General features: G+C 36.4%; 3 protein-coding genes across 3 annotated transcripts; 2 read left to right on the top strand and 1 right to left on the bottom strand.

The window, feature by feature from the left end:
- Nucleotides 1–1,976: 1,976 nt before the first annotated feature.
- On the top strand, nucleotides 1,977–2,927 carry C9374_003325 (uncharacterized protein; the record flags this gene model as incomplete). The annotated part of the gene is made up of 1 exon (XM_044692841.1): nucleotides 1,977–2,927. One exon carries the CDS (start codon nucleotides 1,977–1,979, stop codon nucleotides 2,925–2,927), a length of 951 nt encoding a protein of 316 aa, XP_044549503.1.
- A 97-nt stretch (nucleotides 2,928–3,024) lies between these two features.
- C9374_003324 (uncharacterized protein) lies at nucleotides 3,025–15,834 on the top strand (the record flags this gene model as incomplete). Its single annotated transcript, XM_044692840.1, has 2 exons — nucleotides 3,025–3,204; nucleotides 3,265–15,834. The coding sequence occupies 2 exons, from the start codon at nucleotides 3,025–3,027 to the stop codon at nucleotides 15,832–15,834; spliced, it is 12,750 nt and encodes a 4,249-aa protein (XP_044549502.1).
- Nucleotides 15,835–15,891: 57 nt separating this feature from the next.
- C9374_003323 (uncharacterized protein) lies at nucleotides 15,892–17,728 on the bottom strand (the record flags this gene model as incomplete). The annotated part of the gene is made up of 2 exons (XM_044692839.1): nucleotides 15,892–16,136; nucleotides 16,198–17,728. The coding sequence occupies 2 exons, from the start codon at nucleotides 17,726–17,728 to the stop codon at nucleotides 15,892–15,894; spliced, it is 1,776 nt and encodes a 591-aa protein (XP_044549501.1).
- Nucleotides 17,729–17,781: the final 53 nt, after the last annotated feature.

Below are 17,781 nucleotides of genomic sequence, written 5' to 3'. Positions count from 1 at the left end.
CGAGATGCTTTGAATGAGATAAAAAGTCTCGACAATGAATTTTGATTCACCTTAGTTCTTTACAAAATTAAAAAGTCACACACATAAACAACATGCAACAACGTGTAATTTTCTCAGCCTTGACAAAACCCTTACCAGCGTTCTCTTTAATATCTGTTGGACAATGTTTCAATCTGCTGAAGCTGATGGTTGCTGTAAATTTGCTGCACGTTGCTCACAAGCAAGGTAAACACAATTAATGCACTAAGAAGCATCGGCATTTCATTACCTCACACTAAAAACTAATCATATCTATTATTTTCAAAATGTGATTATTTGTGAACGTATCAGTTGATTTTTTCTTGAGACTCCTGGATGGCATTGATGTCATTTCTTTGAACCAATCACCTGTAATTTTTCAAAAGGTGAAATTTTTGGGTTTGAAACTCAGGTGAAGGTTGATGATGATGTCAAAGATTTCGTCTGCTGTGAAGAGTGGAGAGTTGAAACCCCAATTTGGTTACTATTCAGATTCGAAGTTCCTCACTTTGAATCGACTTGTTTATTGTGATTATTAATCGTTTATATTGATGGGATTGCTGTCATGTTTCTCTTTGAAACTTTGAAATTGTGGTACAGTATATTCAAACCATTCTTGGTAAAACAAAATGCGAGACAAATCTTGTTTAAATAACCAACCATATCATAATGCCAAAACTTTTTTCTTAATTCCTTATCCTTTGATTCAGTGGAATTGGGAATCATCTTTCTCTTATTCAACTTCCTCTTCTTATTTGATTGCTGTTTGTGCTGGTTTTGCCTTTTTCTCAAACATCCAATTCTTATTTTTCTGTAACTCATACCCTAATACAATAGCATCACTTAAATTGGTTGTTATAATGGTTACTTAATCATCTTCAATTCATACTTACCAAACTTCTTGAGATTCTGTTGACTGAGAAGATATATGAAAATTCCACAATCGAAACCTGTAAATCGAGGCATAAAAATGAATCGCTGAATGGAGGGAATTTGTGGAATCTTATGAGATTTGGGGAGAAAATGGCGGGATTTGGAGGGAAAATTGGTTGAGAGGATGAATTAGGTTCAAGGAACAGAGGATAATGGGATGAGGTGAATATAGGGTCACCTTGAACGTTGTTTGAATTATTGTTCTCCTTTTGACCCTGGTTGTTCATAATTATGATGATTCATATAGCACAAAGTAAATTCAGCATCGAAGACTCCTTAATGTCCACTACAACTCAGTTTTAAACTTCCATTTGGAACGCTGAATCATTTAGGTCGGGAAATTTGAAGTACAAACTTCGAAAGTGCGTTAATTTTTACCCATTTCAAAACAGCCTTATTTGCGAGTATATTTGCGTACTTGTGAACTGAAGCAAGCATAACTGAGTAATAAATCTTAAAGAATTAAGTTGTTTGTTGTGTTGGTGATAGTAAAGTCTGTTGATGCTTGGTAAAGACATGTGTGGTTCAACGCGGGTTGCATCACTCCCCATTTGTGTGAGAATTCTCTGTGGCCAACAAGTCAACAACATCACTAACAAACTCGCTGGTGAATTTTGGCTCACGTTCAACACACACCCTTAATTTCGTAAAGAGTTGCTTTTTTTTCCACAATTTGAGAAATTAACAATTTAAAAAATTCGTCATGAATTGGAAATATCAAGCTGGTGTTTGGGGAACAGCTTTTGCTGGATTGTTGGCTTGGAATTATTTGAGTAATAGAAAGGAGGTCGCCCAAATCAAAATTACGATCAAAGATGACTCGGATACTTCTTCCAAAAAGTAGGCATCTTCAGAAATCCCAATATTGTCGGAGGAATCACAGAACATGGTTTTAAATTAGTGTCTTTCATCAAAGCAGTGCTATTCCGAAATTAAATTATTTCTATTCATTAATAATATTTCATTTCACATTTACACCATCATGATGCAATATTATTATTATTAGAATCATCACCAAACAAAAAATGATTATTTTAGATCTTGACATGGATTGTCTTTCCATTCTTTCTAGATTTCTCTCATTGAACGACCTGTATCATTTTGCTTTGACTCATTCCGTCTTTGATCAAGTGGTAGTAGACATGGAGAACTGTTCAATTTTTTGGCTCGAAAAATACAGAGGTTTCCTTCGTGATAAAATCGATGAATATGAATGGGCAATAGGTGAATCTATGGACATGGAAAATGATTTATTGGATCACAATTACTATTACTCTCACATTGGATATCTTCACAGAGCACGAAGACCTGTTATTCCATCATTGTTTTATAAATCTCTTCAACATCGAGTTTTAAGAATTAAGGAAAAACTCGAACACTTACAGGAAGAATATTTCTATGAAGGCTGTCAATTACGTTATGAACGATTTACAAGAGACAGCATGAAAAACGTGGTAGCATACGAATTCTATGACATTAGTAACAAATTGCTGAACTATATTTCAGAAAACCTCATTTTCCCACATAGCATGATACAGGTCAAGAAGTTCTGGCTGTTCCCTTCAATTGAATCCCCAACAAACACCCACGTTTTTAACATTCGCACGGTGTTGAGTCAAGTTGAGTACAGTGTTGTATTTGTCATTGAAAAATTCCATCTCTTTTGCACGAATCCGACCTTTCAACATCATTTGAAACGATTAATGCGAGAAAGAGGAGTATTTCAGTTCATGGCCTTCATTTCCAGGAGTGATTTATTAGATTTAAATCAAAGCATTAATTGGGACGTGTTACATGACAGATATTCGTCCTTTATGAAATATTTTGAGCCAAATGGTGTAGGCGTAAAGCATTTTCCACACCAGACCTCGTATCATCTGTCCAAGCTGAGGAATCAATACGGCACATTTCTAATGAAAAAGGGACTGACACGAGAGAACAACAACAACATTGCTGTGAAGGAGAACACGCTGTGAATATGTTGACCTTCAAAGTGAGATGAATCTGGGAAAAATTCAAATGTAAAAAGTTGGCGGGGCGTTGCCGAATCATACAAAAATCAACAAAAAAATAATGCTCGAATTGAACGATCCAAGAGTTGCCATTCTCAAGGAATGGATTAAGGTCGCTTTCTCTTCAGTTTCGAAACAGGGAGAGAGTGCTCTGGATATCCTTCATATGGATGAGAGCGTTGCAAACTTTTTGGACGGGAACGAATCGTTTTTGGAAGTTTGCTTGCTTGAAAACAATAAGGTTTGTATACCGAGGATGATCGGGTTGTGTTGTATTCACTATTGTTATACTCGGAAATAGTTGAAAATTTCAAACAGAGTGTCGGGAGTCGATTACGTGAACGAAATACACTTTATGAAGCGATCTGAGGCTCCAATTAATTCTGTAGAGGAAATGAAAATGGATAGCAAAGAAAACAATGTCAAAATTGGGTCCTTGTCAAACGATCTGTCGACAGGGGTTGACCTATTGCAAATGCTCCAAAAGGTATATGGACCATTACTAGCAAGTTCCAACAACTCTCGCAACAATCCCTCTATTCAAAATTTAATGAACCAACTTGAAATGGGGCTTCAATCACTTGTACAAAAACAATCCTCAGAAACCATTAGAGAAGCTGAAGAAAGAGAACAATATTTCTTTTTAACTCCTCAAGAAGAATTTCAATACTGGAGAGACATGAGCTCAAGAAGTGAGCAAGCACAACAAATTAATGAAATTCTTGAACAAAAAAACTTGCTCTCAGACTTTTCGAGTTTACACCAAAAAAATTTAGATGACTTGATTGGTGAGTGTGGGCTGATTGACAAAGTCAAGGATGCTTTAGATTCGTTGTGGGTAGATGTCTTCGACCCGAAGCCATATCCCGAAGCAAGAATGAGACATTTAATAGAAGTCATTGGTAGTTCGCTAGGAAGGTTCATTCAAATGAAGCTTGGACAAGTAGATATTTGGCGAGATGATTATTTATCTGTAAAGAAAAAGCTTGACTCTTCCATTGAAACATGTTTTCATTGGACAAAAAGCGTTGATGATTTGATTGCTCTTTGGACCGTAGACGGAAATCACAAGTGGAAAGGTGGAAATTTTAAAGATTTATTTATTCAACAACTACTTCATCGCTTAGAAGAAATTGAAAGAATCCGAAGTAGTTATGAACAACTTGCAAATAACTTATCATCAGAGGAATGTTGTAAACTTGATTGCTTTTCTCCTTTTTCTGGATTGAACCCACTCTATATCACACCATACGCCGAACAATCATGGAATTCTGCAGTATTCAGATTTGAAGAAATGATTCAGCCACTCGAAAAGAGAATTTCTGAAAAGTTGAGGACCAAGTTGTCTGCATTGTCTTCAAAACCTCTACTCTTATTACTAGAGTTTGACAAAAATAGAGATTTGATTAGACGAGAGAACATCAAAAGAGAACTCACTCAAGAACGGTCAACTCTGTTAGGACAACTACGTTCTCATGTTCAAACTTTGAAGGCCGAGTTGGATAATCAGAAGTATGACAAAAATAATGCTACTAATGATATTGTTTCAAGAATTGTTTCAGTTAAACAAATTGAGGAAAAGTTAAAGTCTACTGTGATAACGATAACCACTTTTTTGGACGATTTGACTGAATCGCAAAAACTACAAGAACAATGTGGATCAATTCAGATGGAAGTAGAAAATTTTATCAACTCGGAAAAAACAAAATGGGAAAGAGAAGTTGAAAAGTCAAAGGACGAATTATCTCTCAAAGGCTCCATGATAAGCTTGGATAAAAATAAGAAAATGGTTGTAAATTATAATGAGAGACTTATTTCGCTACTACGAGAGGTTAGACAACTCTCTGTATTAGGTTTTGGTATTTCTCAAGGAGTTCAAAAATTGGCTGAGGAAGCAAAGGATTTTTATACACAAGCTATTGCATTGAAACAGATTGCAAACTTTTATAATAATGTACACACACAAGTAATCAAGAGTCAATCAAGCATGCTGATAGATGCCGCTTCCAATTTTGAGAGAGTCATATTTGAGTTCCAAAAAGAAGACAAGTCCTGGAGCAAAGCGAATGGAGAAAAGTATATAGCCAAACTGAAAAATGCTGCTGAGCAGTTTACTTCCGAAAACAGAAAATTGAGAAAGTATCACATTCTGATCGGTGATAAAGTCTCTCAACTTATGAATATTGACCTATTAAGAGAAAAGGAAGTATGGACAGGCAAAGTTACAGAAATTGCTAAAATATTCTCGTTCCTCAAAACACAAAATTACTCAAATATGGAAAGCTGGAAAACACATTGGGATTACAACATTTACAAGGCTCTTGACTATCAATATAAGGTGGGCTTGGAAACTTTGAATGAACAACTACCAGAGCTCAAATGTGAGCTTGTTTTTAAAGATAAGAGAGTTCAATTCTCTCCAAGTTTTGAGAAAATCAAACAGACTTATTACGAAAAGATGAGAGATTTTATTGCCTTTCCTGTTGTTTTTAGAGGATTGAGTGACACAGATATTTTCAAAAATATCACTTATACCAACAATGAAGGTATTAAGACAGTTTACCACAAGGCTACTCTACTTTTTACACGGTTGGCTAAAGTTAAAAAACGTTTTTCTGAGTTTGTAATACTTGGTATGGTTGAAAACGAGCTTGAAGACATAGCCACAGACAATTTGAATGAAACATATCATTGGGAGGCAAACTTCAGGATGATCAAAGAGAAAGGAAAGGAAATCGAGCGTCTCGAAAACGTGATTCGTATTGATTGTATTTCGGTGTCCACTGAGAACATCAAAGAAACTCTACAAGACCAGCTTCAAAAATTGGGAGATTTACTGGTCAAAACCTTGAGAACCAAGACTCAAAAGCATATGGACGTAATTGAGCAGTTCATTAATCAAGCGTTAGAAAATTTGGTTAAAGATCCACAATCTATGGATGAAATCGGAAAATCACATGCTGCATGTCGAAGAATCAGTGAGGAGAAGTCAATATTTTACACTGAGTTCGATAACTTCGAGAAAAAGAACAGGTTGTTGAGAAGCGTCGCCGGTGTAGCCCTAGACGGAACATATATCAAAGAAAAGTGGAATGATTTTGATGATAATCTCCAAGCACATGAAGTCTACTTAAAAGACCGAACAAGTAATCTACAAAAAGAAGTTGAATCGAAATTACTCTCATTTAAAACAGAACTTTCCAAGTTTGCTAACAAGTGGCACGAATTGAAGCCTAAAGATAATAGTTTTGTTGATGCATCAACGTCAAAGAAGCAAATATCGTTTATCAAAGAGAAGCGAGAAGCATTTCAAGAACTCAGAAAGAGAGGGGAAGAAATTTTAACTGAATGTACATATTTTGGAGTGATTACTCAGTCTCCAAAAGAAATTTCTGAGATTGATGAAGATATTGGAAAATTTGAAAAGATTTGGGGTATTTACGAAAAATTCATCAGCGATCTTGAAAAATTAACTTCCCAAGAGTGGTTTACATTTAAGAAACAAATATTTACTTTCGAAGATTTTGTAATGGATTGGATTAATGACTTGAAAGAGAAAGAAAAGAACAGCATCACAATTTATATAAGAGAAGAGATTGAAAAGTATAGTCAATTCAAAGACTATCTCAAATTCATTACTGGGGATGGATGGCAACCAGAACATTGGGACACCTTTTTCCGACTTATTAGTTTGGAGAAAGTAACAGTTGAAGAATTGAAATTTGGCCATCTACTTCCAAAAGCTTCTATCATTATTGAAAAAATCAACAACATTAAAGAGTTGAGCTCTAGAGCAGTTGGAGAGCAACAAATTAGAGACGCTCTAAATGAGCTCAAAGCGTGGGGACTTTCAACAGAGTTTTCAACCTTTGAATACAAGGGAACTCAAAAGACTTTACAACTCATCAAAGATTGGAAAGAGTTATTGACACAAATAGGAGACAATCAATCATTAATACAATCTATCAAGGATTCTCAATGGGCAGATCCATTTATTGAAGAGATACGATCATGGGAGCAAAAGCTTACAAATTTAGCTGATTTTATTGACTTTTTGATGAATATTCAAAGAAAGTGGTTATATTTGGAACCAATATTTTCACGAGGATCGTTACCATCTGAGCAACAACGGTTCAATCGTATTGACAAGGACTACATTGATATAATCCATAGCATCAACGATAAGGGAACCATTGGAAAGAGAGTTGTTATGTTGGAAAGAATTATTGGTTTAAAGGATAGGCTTAAGAATATTTCTGAAGGTTTAGACGTTTGCCAAAAAGCTCTCAACAAGTTCTTGGAAGAAAAAAGAAGTGCATATCCAAGATTTTATTTTATTGGAGACTCTGATCTATTAGAAATTCTAGGCCAAGCTCAAAATCCAGCAGTAATTCAAACTCACTTAAAAAAACTCTATGCAGGAATTTACAAGGTGCAGTTTAATAAGGAACAGGATGCAATTATAGCTATGTGCAGCTCTAAAGGTGAGGTTGTCCAATTGAAGGAGCCAGTTAAAATTACAGACAAAGTAGAACAATGGTTATCTAGCTTAGATCAACAAATGTTCAAAACTCTTGAGCAACTTTTGATTGAATGCGACAAGTCAAAAGATTTTGATATTGACGCTTTTCCATCTCAAATTCTTTGCCTCCAAGAAAGTATCAATTTTACCAGAAAATGCGAGCAAGCAATCCAAAACAAAACTCTGCAACAACTTCTAACAAGTCTGAAAAACCAGTTACATCAATTTACGGCGATCAATGCAAAGGATGACGAGGTCATTTCCATGAAAGTGAAAGCACTGATTTTGGACATAATTCACAACATTGATGTTGTTGAAGCTTTAATCAAAGCCAATGTAACTTCTGTGACACACTGGGTTTGGCAGAAACAACTTCGATTCTACATTGAGAATGGAAAATGCGTGATCAGAATGAGCAATGCTAAATTTGATTACACATATGAATATCAAGGAAATGTTGCCAAGCTTGTTCATACCCCACTCACAGACAAATGTTACTTGACATTAACACAAGGAATGCTGTTAGGATATGGTGGCAACCCTTACGGACCTGCAGGAACAGGAAAGACTGAAAGTGTGAAAGCTTTAGGACATTTATTTGGACGTCAGGTACTTGTTTTCAATTGTGACGAAGGCATTGATTTTAATAGTATGGGTAGAATATTTATTGGTTTGGTAAAATGCGGAGCTTGGGGTTGCTTCGACGAATTTAACAGATTGAAGCCTGATCAACTGTCAGCAATTTCTCAACAAATTCAATTAATTCAAGTTGCAATTAAGGAAAAATCAACCAAACCAATCGAATTACTTGGCAACAAGGTAAATGTGAATTTGAACGCAGGTATTTTTGTGACACTCAATCCTGCAGGAAAAGGGTATGGAGGCAGAAGCCAACTTCCAGACAACTTGAAACAACTCTTTAGATCTGTGGCTATGGCTGCACCTGATAACGAGCTTATTTCTGAAGTGATTTTACTTTCTGAGGGCTTCCAACATGCTAAATACTTGGGAACAAAAATTGTAAGCGTTTTTCAACTCAGCAAACAATTATTGAGTACACAACAGCACTACGATTGGGGATTACGTTCTCTGAAAACCATTTTGAATATTGGTGGATCCCAAATCAGACAGGCAAGAAAACACACAGAAAATATTAGCAAGGAGGCTGAGGCTCAAATTGTGATCAAGGCACTCCGTGTAAACACTCTTTCAAAGCTTACTCACAAAGACGCCGTGTTATTCAACGGAATCATCAAGGACGTGTTTCCAGGAATTGATTCTCCTGATATCTCCTACATTGAGCTTGAAAAATCAATTAAGGACGTTATGAACGAAATGGGACTTGTTCCAATACCAAACATGATCAAGAAAATTGTACAATTTTATGAAGCTTGCAAACAAAGGATGGGAGTTGTTTTGGTTGGACCAAGTGGATCTGGTAAAAGCGTTATTTGGCATGTGCTTTCAGAGGCTCTAAAAAAGATGAACCAAAAGATGAAAACCTATGTCGTTAATCCAAAGGCCATGCCAAGACATCAACTATTGGGCCACATGGATATGGACACAAGAGAATGGTTTGATGGTATCATTACAGCCAACTCTAGAAATATACTCAAAGAAGAGCCAGATGTCATGTCATGGATGATTTGTGACGGTGATATTGATCCAGAATGGGTAGAATCCTTAAATTCTGTGTTGGATGACAACCATTTGCTGACAATGCCTTCCGGAGAAAGAATTCAATTTGGTTCTAATGTCAACTTTATCTTTGAAACTCACAGTCTAAAATTCGCATCTCCTGCAACAGTTAGTAGAATGGGTGTCATATTCCTTTCAGATAATGATGTGGATTTAAAGAGTTTTGTTAGTGCATGGATGAATAGTCATGAAAATTTAAGCGATAATATCAGGTCCTTGATCGATAATTATTTCTACTCAGCCCTTGAAATAATATTCAATGTTGACAAATCAGAGTTCATCATTGAGACTACCAACATGGGTATAATCATGAATGGATTGTCGCATATTTCTACAGATATTTCTAGCAAAGGCGAATTTGCATGTGCACTTGTTCGTGGTTTAGGTGCCTCTCTCAATATCAAAGCAAGAGAAAAGTTGGCAAAAGATATTTACACTTTGTGTGGTGAAAGTGGAGTCGACTTGAGAAGACCACTTGATTATTATTATTCCAAGGAAGATTCATGCTTTACCCAATATTCATTCAATGAGTCTGGAGATGTTAGTTTTGACAATGTTCAAAGTTGTCCTATGATACGAACAGTAGACGTTCAAAGAACCACACATATCATTTACCCTTGGCTGCAAAATATGGAACCATTTATTTTATTAGCTCCAGAAGGCGCAGGCAAGGGTATGCTTTTGGAAAATCTTTTCCTTGATCTACCTTCCGTTCAAATTGCTAGGATTCACTGTAATTCGCAAACAAATGAGAGTCATGTAATCCAAAAGCTAAATCAAACATGTACCGTGTTTACTACTAACAACGGTAGGGTTTTGCGACCAAAGGAAGGAGAACGGTTGATCCTCTACTTAAAGGACATTAATCTACCATGTCCTGACAAGTATGGAACTACTCAATTGATTTCATTTTTGCAACAATTAATTACATACAATGGATATTATGACGAAGAATTGAAATGGATCGGATTAGAAAGAATTCAAATTGTAGCTTCAATGAATCCTGCTACCACTGTTGGAAGATATGATCTTACCAGCAGATTTACTTCGATTGTAAGAACAGCATACATGTCCTACACAGACAAACAACAATTGAAACAAATTGTTTTTACATACCTCAAAGCTGCTCTTTCTAAAGACTTTTCTGGACATACTATTTGGAAGCAAAGCCAAAATATTGATTTGTTAACAGACGTTATGATCGAACTTTATGATAATGTGACCAAGAAATTTACAGTGGACGAATTTGCTCACTACCAATTTACACCAAGAGACTTGATAAGATGGATTTTAGGGTTGTCTAACTTTAGCATTCCATCAACAAGTAATAGATGTACAGAGTTGCTGGATGCATGGACCTACGAGGCAAGAAGAATATTCAGAGATAAATTGGTGAAAGATGTAACTTCATTTGACACAATGGAATCGGCTATTCACATGAAATTAGAAAGTATTGGATATTCTCCTAAAATGTTGGGTAAAATTTTATTCACAAGCCTCGCAACAACAGACAAAAAGAAAATACTTTGCCCTGCAAAAACTCTTGAATTTGGTAACTTTTTGGGATATTCGGGAACTGCTAAAAGAAGTACTTTGAAGAAGACTGCTATACAAAGCTTTGAAAGAGAAAATAGACCGTTGAGACTATTCTTTGTTCCTGAAATTGTAGAATATGTTGCCATGATTGATAGAGTGTTGTGTAGAGATGGAAGTTCATTACTTCTGGTTACCAAACCAGGCATTGGAACAAGCGATATTGTTGCTTTGGTTTGTCATCTCTTGAAATTTGAACTCTATTCACCAAAGATGGTCGTTGGTTATTCAGTCAAGCATTTCAAGAACGATATCAAAGCAGTCATACAAAAGGCAGCTCAAAATGAAAAAGTATGCCTGCTACTAGAAGACCATAACATGAGAGAATTAGCCTTGCTTGAATATGTCAACAGTCTTTTAAGCTCTGGAGAAATTCCAGGCTTGTTTTCCAAGGAAGAGCTAGAAATCATACTTTCAACGATTAGAGATGAAGGAAATCAGCCTAGCACAGCATATAATTCGTTTATTAAGAGAGTGACCAATAATTTGCGAGTAATTTTAGTTATGGACCCTGATAACAAAGACTTTGACCTAAAATGTAGGTCTAATCCAGCTATCTTTACAAAATGCTCCATTATTTGGAAAGATTCCTGGTCAAGCGAAGGAATTCAACAGATTCCCAAGATGATAGTTGATGAAAACGACCTGAAGTCTCTTTCTTTAAAGAGCGACGAGTTTTTACAATTATTTGTCCATATACATGACATTAGCAAGGATAGAGGAGCGACACCTCTGCACTTTGTTAACTTTATTGATACCTTCAACATCACACTCCAAAAGAAGAGGACAGTGAAGCAAGAGCAACAAGATCACTTACACAAAGGTCTTTCCAAGCTGAAAGAAGCGTCCAAGAGCGTTGATGAATTATCCAAGAAAGCTGAACAGCAAAAGATTCAACTGAACGAAAAACAAGAACAGAAGAAAGTAGCTCTCGTAGAAATCCAAAAGAGCATGCAAGAATCTGTGAAAGAACAAAGCGATATTGAGAAATTAAAAGAGAAGATGAAGGAAGAGGATTTGAAACTAAACCAAAAGAAAGAGATTATCAATTCCAAACTTAGTTCGATAGAGCCGTTACTTGATAGTGCTAAACAAGCCGTTGCTGCTCTGAGTCCAAAAGAAATTTCTGAAATCAAAAGTCTTGCTCAACCTCCAGTCACTATTAGACAAATTATGGAAGGTGTGGTGAGATTGATGGGTCAGAAAGACTACTCTTGGAAAGGAATTCAGAACTTCTTGAATCGTATGGGTGTCAAAGAACAAATTATGGGCTTTAATGCTGAATCTGTGGACAAGAAAACACTCGAAGACGTAAAAAAATATGTTAATGGAGAAGGTGCTGAATCATTCCAACCTGAGGTTGCTGCCAGAAGCAGTAAATCTGCGCTTCCTCTTGCTAAATGGGTGAAAGCAAACATTGAATATGCTGAAGTTCTTCAACAAGTAGGACCTCTTAAGAGAGAAATGGAAGTTCTTGAAAAATCTCAAGATTTGTTGAATCAACAACTTTCTCAATGTGAAGCAAAACTCAACGCGCTCAATGAAAAAGTAAAATCATTGCAGGACGAGTATGAACAAAAGACACAAGAGGCAGAATCTTTGAAATTAGGATTGCAACAAGCTGAAAAAACTCTTTCATCTGCTAAAAGTCTAATTGGAAAATTGGGAGGAGAAAAAGATCGATGGGAAAAACAAGTGGATGCCCTCTCTAAGGAAATGAAGGAAATGCCATACCAAGCGTTGTTAGCAAGCGCATTCATGGTTTACCTTCCTGATGCACCTGAGAATATTAGACAAGAATACATTGAAAAATGGAAACCACTGGTGGGGCTTAAACAATTTGACTTTAGATCTTTTATGAGCACTGAAAGCGAGATGTTGAAGTATAAGAGTGAAGGACTACCTGGAGATGAATTATCCACAGAAAATGCCATTGTAATACTTGAGAGCATCAAACATCCTCTCGTTATTGATCCTTCAAAGCGAGCAGTTGAATGGTTAAAGACGCACTTGATGAACAAGAGCGTTGAGTGTACAACTCCAAATGACACCAAATTCAGCACAACATTGGAGCTATCAGTAAGATTTGGCAAAACATTGATCATTGAAGAGGTTGATCATATTGATCCAATTCTTTATCCATTGCTTAGAAATGAGATTATTGTTCAAGGAACTAGAAAGTCAGTTGTAGTTGGAGAGAAAACTGTGGACTATAGTGATGACTTCAAGTTATACTTGATCACCAGAAATCCTAATATCATGTTATCTCCCGATTCTTCACCACTAGTGACCGTTGTGAACTTTACAGTCACTAAATCAGGTCTTGAAGGTCAATTATTGAGCCAAACTCTTCAACATGAAAATCCAGAAATTGAACAAAAGAAGAGCATGCTGCTCAAGAAAGAGGAAGAAAATAAGATACAGTTGAGCGAATTGGAAAAACAATTGCTGAATGAGCTTGCTTCTTCGAAGGGTAACCTTTTGGAAAATGAATCTCTCATTACCAAGTTGGCAGAAATTAAGAAGAAGAGTCAAAGTATTATGAGCAGCTTGGAGGAGTCAAGTAAGATTATGCAAGATTTAGAAACCAAGCGAAATCAGTACAAACCTTTTGCAGAAATGGGAAGCACTCTATTTTTCATCATGTCAGACATGAAGAACATCAACACTATGTATCAATTCAGTCTTTCTTCCTTTATCAAGTTATTTGATCATGCGTTAACTTCAAAACTTGATAAGGCATCCGATGTGAACTTGCGTATGACTTTGTTGAAACAAGAGCTTCAAAAGATTGCATTCAATTATGTTACCAGATCATTGTTTAAAGCTGATAGACAATTATTTGGTATGCACATGGTACATGGCTTATTCCCCTCACTATTCACTCCACAACAATGGGATTTCTTTATCGGTAACATGGTTGTTAAAGAACAATCGTCTATTGGACAAGCACCAACCTGGATCCCAACTGACAGAGTCAAAGCTTTCCAACTTCTTCTTTCTGTACTACCAGAGGTGTCCTCCAAACTTCAATTCAACAACGCAGAGAAATGGAAGTCTTGGCTTCTTTCAAAAGAAGACGCTATCAAGTCGTTCCCTGTCAATGATAGCTCCATTTCTTATGCAGACAAACTAATTGTCATCAAAACTCTACGACCAGATCAATTGTACTTTGTCATCTCTGACTTGATCATGAAAACATTGGACATCAAGTCAACAGCTGCATCCTTAAAACTTGCCAACATTTACAAACAAGAAAGTAGTTGTATGGAACCTATTCTTTTAATAACTACTACAGGTGCTGATCCTTCTCAAGAGCTTAGAGAGATGGCTCTCGAAACTGTTGGTGACGCTAACTTTATTGAACTTGCTATGGGTCAAGGTCAAACAGAAGAAGCAATCCAACTCTTGAGAAAATGTTCAAGAGAAGGAAAATGGTTATTCTTGAAGAATTTGCACCTTGTTATCTCTTGGCTTCCAACTCTGGAAAAAGAAATTGCTGTTCTCTCCGACGTCAATGAAAACTTTAGATTATGGCTTACAACAGAATCACATGAAGAATTCCCAATTATCCTCCTTCAACAAAGTTTGAAACTTACCTTTGAGTCTCCTCCAGGTATTAAGCAAAACATGCTAAGAACCTTTGAATCTCAAAACGTGACAGAATTTTCATCCTTTGGAAAGACAAGAATGAGATTATCCATGTTACTGGCTTGGTTCCACTCAATAGTACAAGAACGAAGAACATACATTCCACAGGGATGGTCTAAATTCTATGAGTTTTCATCATCAGATTATAGAGCTGCTTCTGATATTATTGGAGCCGCTATTCAAAACGAAAATCCTGAGTGGAACACAATCTTTGGACTCTTAGAGAATGCAATTTATGGAGGAAGAATTGACAACAAGTATGATGCCAAGATTTTGAATGTCTATCTTTCTAAATTCTTTAACCCAAATATTCTCAACAACAAGGAACCTCTCTTTACCAAAGGAGTTTATTTACCAGAGAGCAACTCTTATGACGATTACATCAAATTCATTGAAAAACTTCCTGACGTTGATCAACCTGTGGTCTTTGGCTTACCTCCTAATGCAGATCGATTGGTTCAAATTTCACTCAGTGCAAAGATCATTGATAATCTTAAACAATTATCGACTCGCTCAAGATCTGCAAATAATTTTAACAAGGATGAATGGACCTCTAAGCTTGTTCCAATTGTTCAATTGTGGGGATCACTCATCAATCAAAATAGATCCATTCTCTTAACAACCAAACGCAATAATGAAGTTCTCACAGATCCTGTAGATTCCTTCTTTACTTTGGAAATGGACAATGCATTGGAATTGATCAAATTTATTGATTCTGAAATTCAAAAGATTAGTGATGTGATCAAAGGTATTGCTCTAATAGACGCCTCCATCCATCAAAATGGAGCTTCTTTAATGAATGGCATCATACCAGAGAGATGGCAATTAAGATGGGAAAATGGACCATTCAACAACGTGACTGCTTGGATCAATGAAGTTATTTCCAAGACTCTCAAATTACATGATTGTTGTATGCTCATTTCACAAGGCAAACTGTACTCAAAACCCATTGAGCTCAACAACATGTTCAATCCTCACATCTTCTTCAATGCTCTCAAACAACAAACAGCCAGAAAGTCTGGATTGCAATTAGATGATTTGACTGTGTTGAGTGCCTCATGGGGATTGAAGAATTTATCAGGAGTTTCCATCAAGGTAGGAGTTAAGGGTATTGCCATTCAAGGTTCAGAATTTGATGGGCAAACATTGACGACTATTACATCCGATTCTGCGCCTGCACTATCTCAATTACCAGCTTGTGAAGTATTTTGGGCAACGGAAAAACAAATGGATGATCTTCGACAAAAGAAGGAAATGTCTGCTGTGACTCTTCCACTTCCTATTTATTACTCAACTAACAGAGAATTTACCGTAGCTGAATTGCACATGCCTTGCAACTCGACCGCAGATGTTGACAAGTTTGTGTTGACGGGCACTGCCATTTTTGTTGACAATAATTCACAATAAATAAATGCGTGTTGTTCTTGAATTTCTGTTTGTTGTTTGTTGTTCACAAGAGACAAATTAAAATTTTAAATGAACCAGGAAACCCATATGGTGACTCATCTTTTGCATGGACTCATTGAGCTGTTGTCTTGCCTTAATTACATGCTCCTCTTGTATCAGACTGAACATACGTGTATTGGCAGACATGCATTCCAATAATCGAAATTCTACAATTTCACTCAAATACGGCAACATCATTAACGCTACCCCAAAGAACATCAATTTACACTGGTCGTAATCGATCTCGATTCCTAATTCTTTCGCTTAAGCATTTTTCCAAATTCGAAATTATTTCCATCGCTTTCGAATAACTTTGATACTTACCCCCATGATCGAACAAATTTTGATAGAATGGCTCTGACAACAAGATTAATTTCAGATATCGACATGTACACCGTTCGATGCAAGTCTTCAAGTCTCTTGCTGACTCGTTACTTTTGAATGTTTCTTGTGAATAGCGTTGTTTACGCGTACTTCTTTTCATGTGAAATCCATATCGTTCCCATTTATCCCATGCTTTTCCATACTCTCTCTCGAACCCTGTGAACGAGACCCTGTTTGAATACATTAATATTTCGCTTTCTTGATCATTGGAACCATCCAATAATTGAGAAATTTCTAACCTCGAGGGAAATTCATCCAAATGCTTGCACAATAACAAATTCGAACCAAACTCAACAATTCCATTCTGAATCATTGTGTCCGTGGCAGTAGCGAGTTGTTGCGATTTTCGCGCCAAATTCGACACGATGCGCTTCAGTCGCTGTAAAAAATAACGTTTCGAAGATTCACCAATCCTCGTGATCACGTTACTCGTTGTAGTTCCCAAAAGCCTTACTTGATAATAACTCGAGGGTTTGTTGAGAGGAGAAGATATGGAACCTTGGTTTTCTTGAATAATCGTCATTTGTAAATCAGAGCTCATTTCTTGAATGATACTTCCGAGAGGATAGCGAAGAGGTAACTCGAGAGAAGTCGCGTATTGGTGTTCCCCATAGGGATCATGTGCTTTGAGTTCCATTCTTAAAATTAATTGAGATAAATAATTCTCATTGAAAAGAATTGTTTTGAGAATGTGTTCTTTAGAGTGGCCGTTCGTGTCGGAAAGAGATTTTGGTGGAAGGATACCTAACTCTGTTAACAATTGTTGACATTCTTGTTCTAAATTGGTCTCTAAATAGAGTAATAGTAATGGACAACTAAATCTCGACATTATTTTGTACAAGAGTTGCATGTACAAATCCTTAAACTTTACACTAATGGTTGGCCAACTAAATATTCCAAAAGCCAAAAACGTAAAATATCGAAAATAAATAAAATTCAAGGACAAGTTTTTCGTATCCATTCGTTTTGATTTCGGTTCACTACGAACACCACAGTAATTTTCAGAGTAAAATGCAAAATGACAATACATGTAAGACACCAATTGCACATGTTCGTATTTGGATCTAAGGGTTCCAAGTTCCATCTTCAGCAAACTACCCGAATCTTGTAAAAGCATTTCTTGTGCCCATTTCGATTCATTATTATTTTGAAATGAATGGTGAACGTTTTTTCTTGTCAATTCTCTACTTAGAACTTCCAGCATTTGAAATTGAGAAGGTTTATAATATTCCATAACCTTCCAACGTTGAATGAGATCATACAAGGTGTAAAATCGTTGTTGAAATTTTCGGGCCCACAAATGCTCGGAATGAAGAATGTCACGTCTCCATTTCGAATTGGTTAAACACCACACACCAAGCAGTTCTTTGGGTTCCACGAATTCTGAAAGAAAATAATGAATAAAAAACGATTCATCCGAGAGAAGGTCATGATAGAGCCGTTCTGTTGAAGGCTGGTTGTGTTGTGACATTTTTGTTTTTGGGTGTTATTTAAAAGCGTTAAACGGTCTTAAATTTGGTTCGG

The sequence above is a fragment of the Naegleria lovaniensis genome, assembly GCF_003324165.1.
Source record: "Naegleria lovaniensis strain ATCC 30569 chromosome Unknown tig019, whole genome shotgun sequence".
In the NCBI taxonomy this organism is placed as follows: domain Eukaryota; phylum Heterolobosea; class Eutetramitea; order Acrasida; family Naegleriidae; genus Naegleria; species Naegleria lovaniensis.
This window is presented reverse-complemented; position numbering and strand designations above follow the sequence as displayed.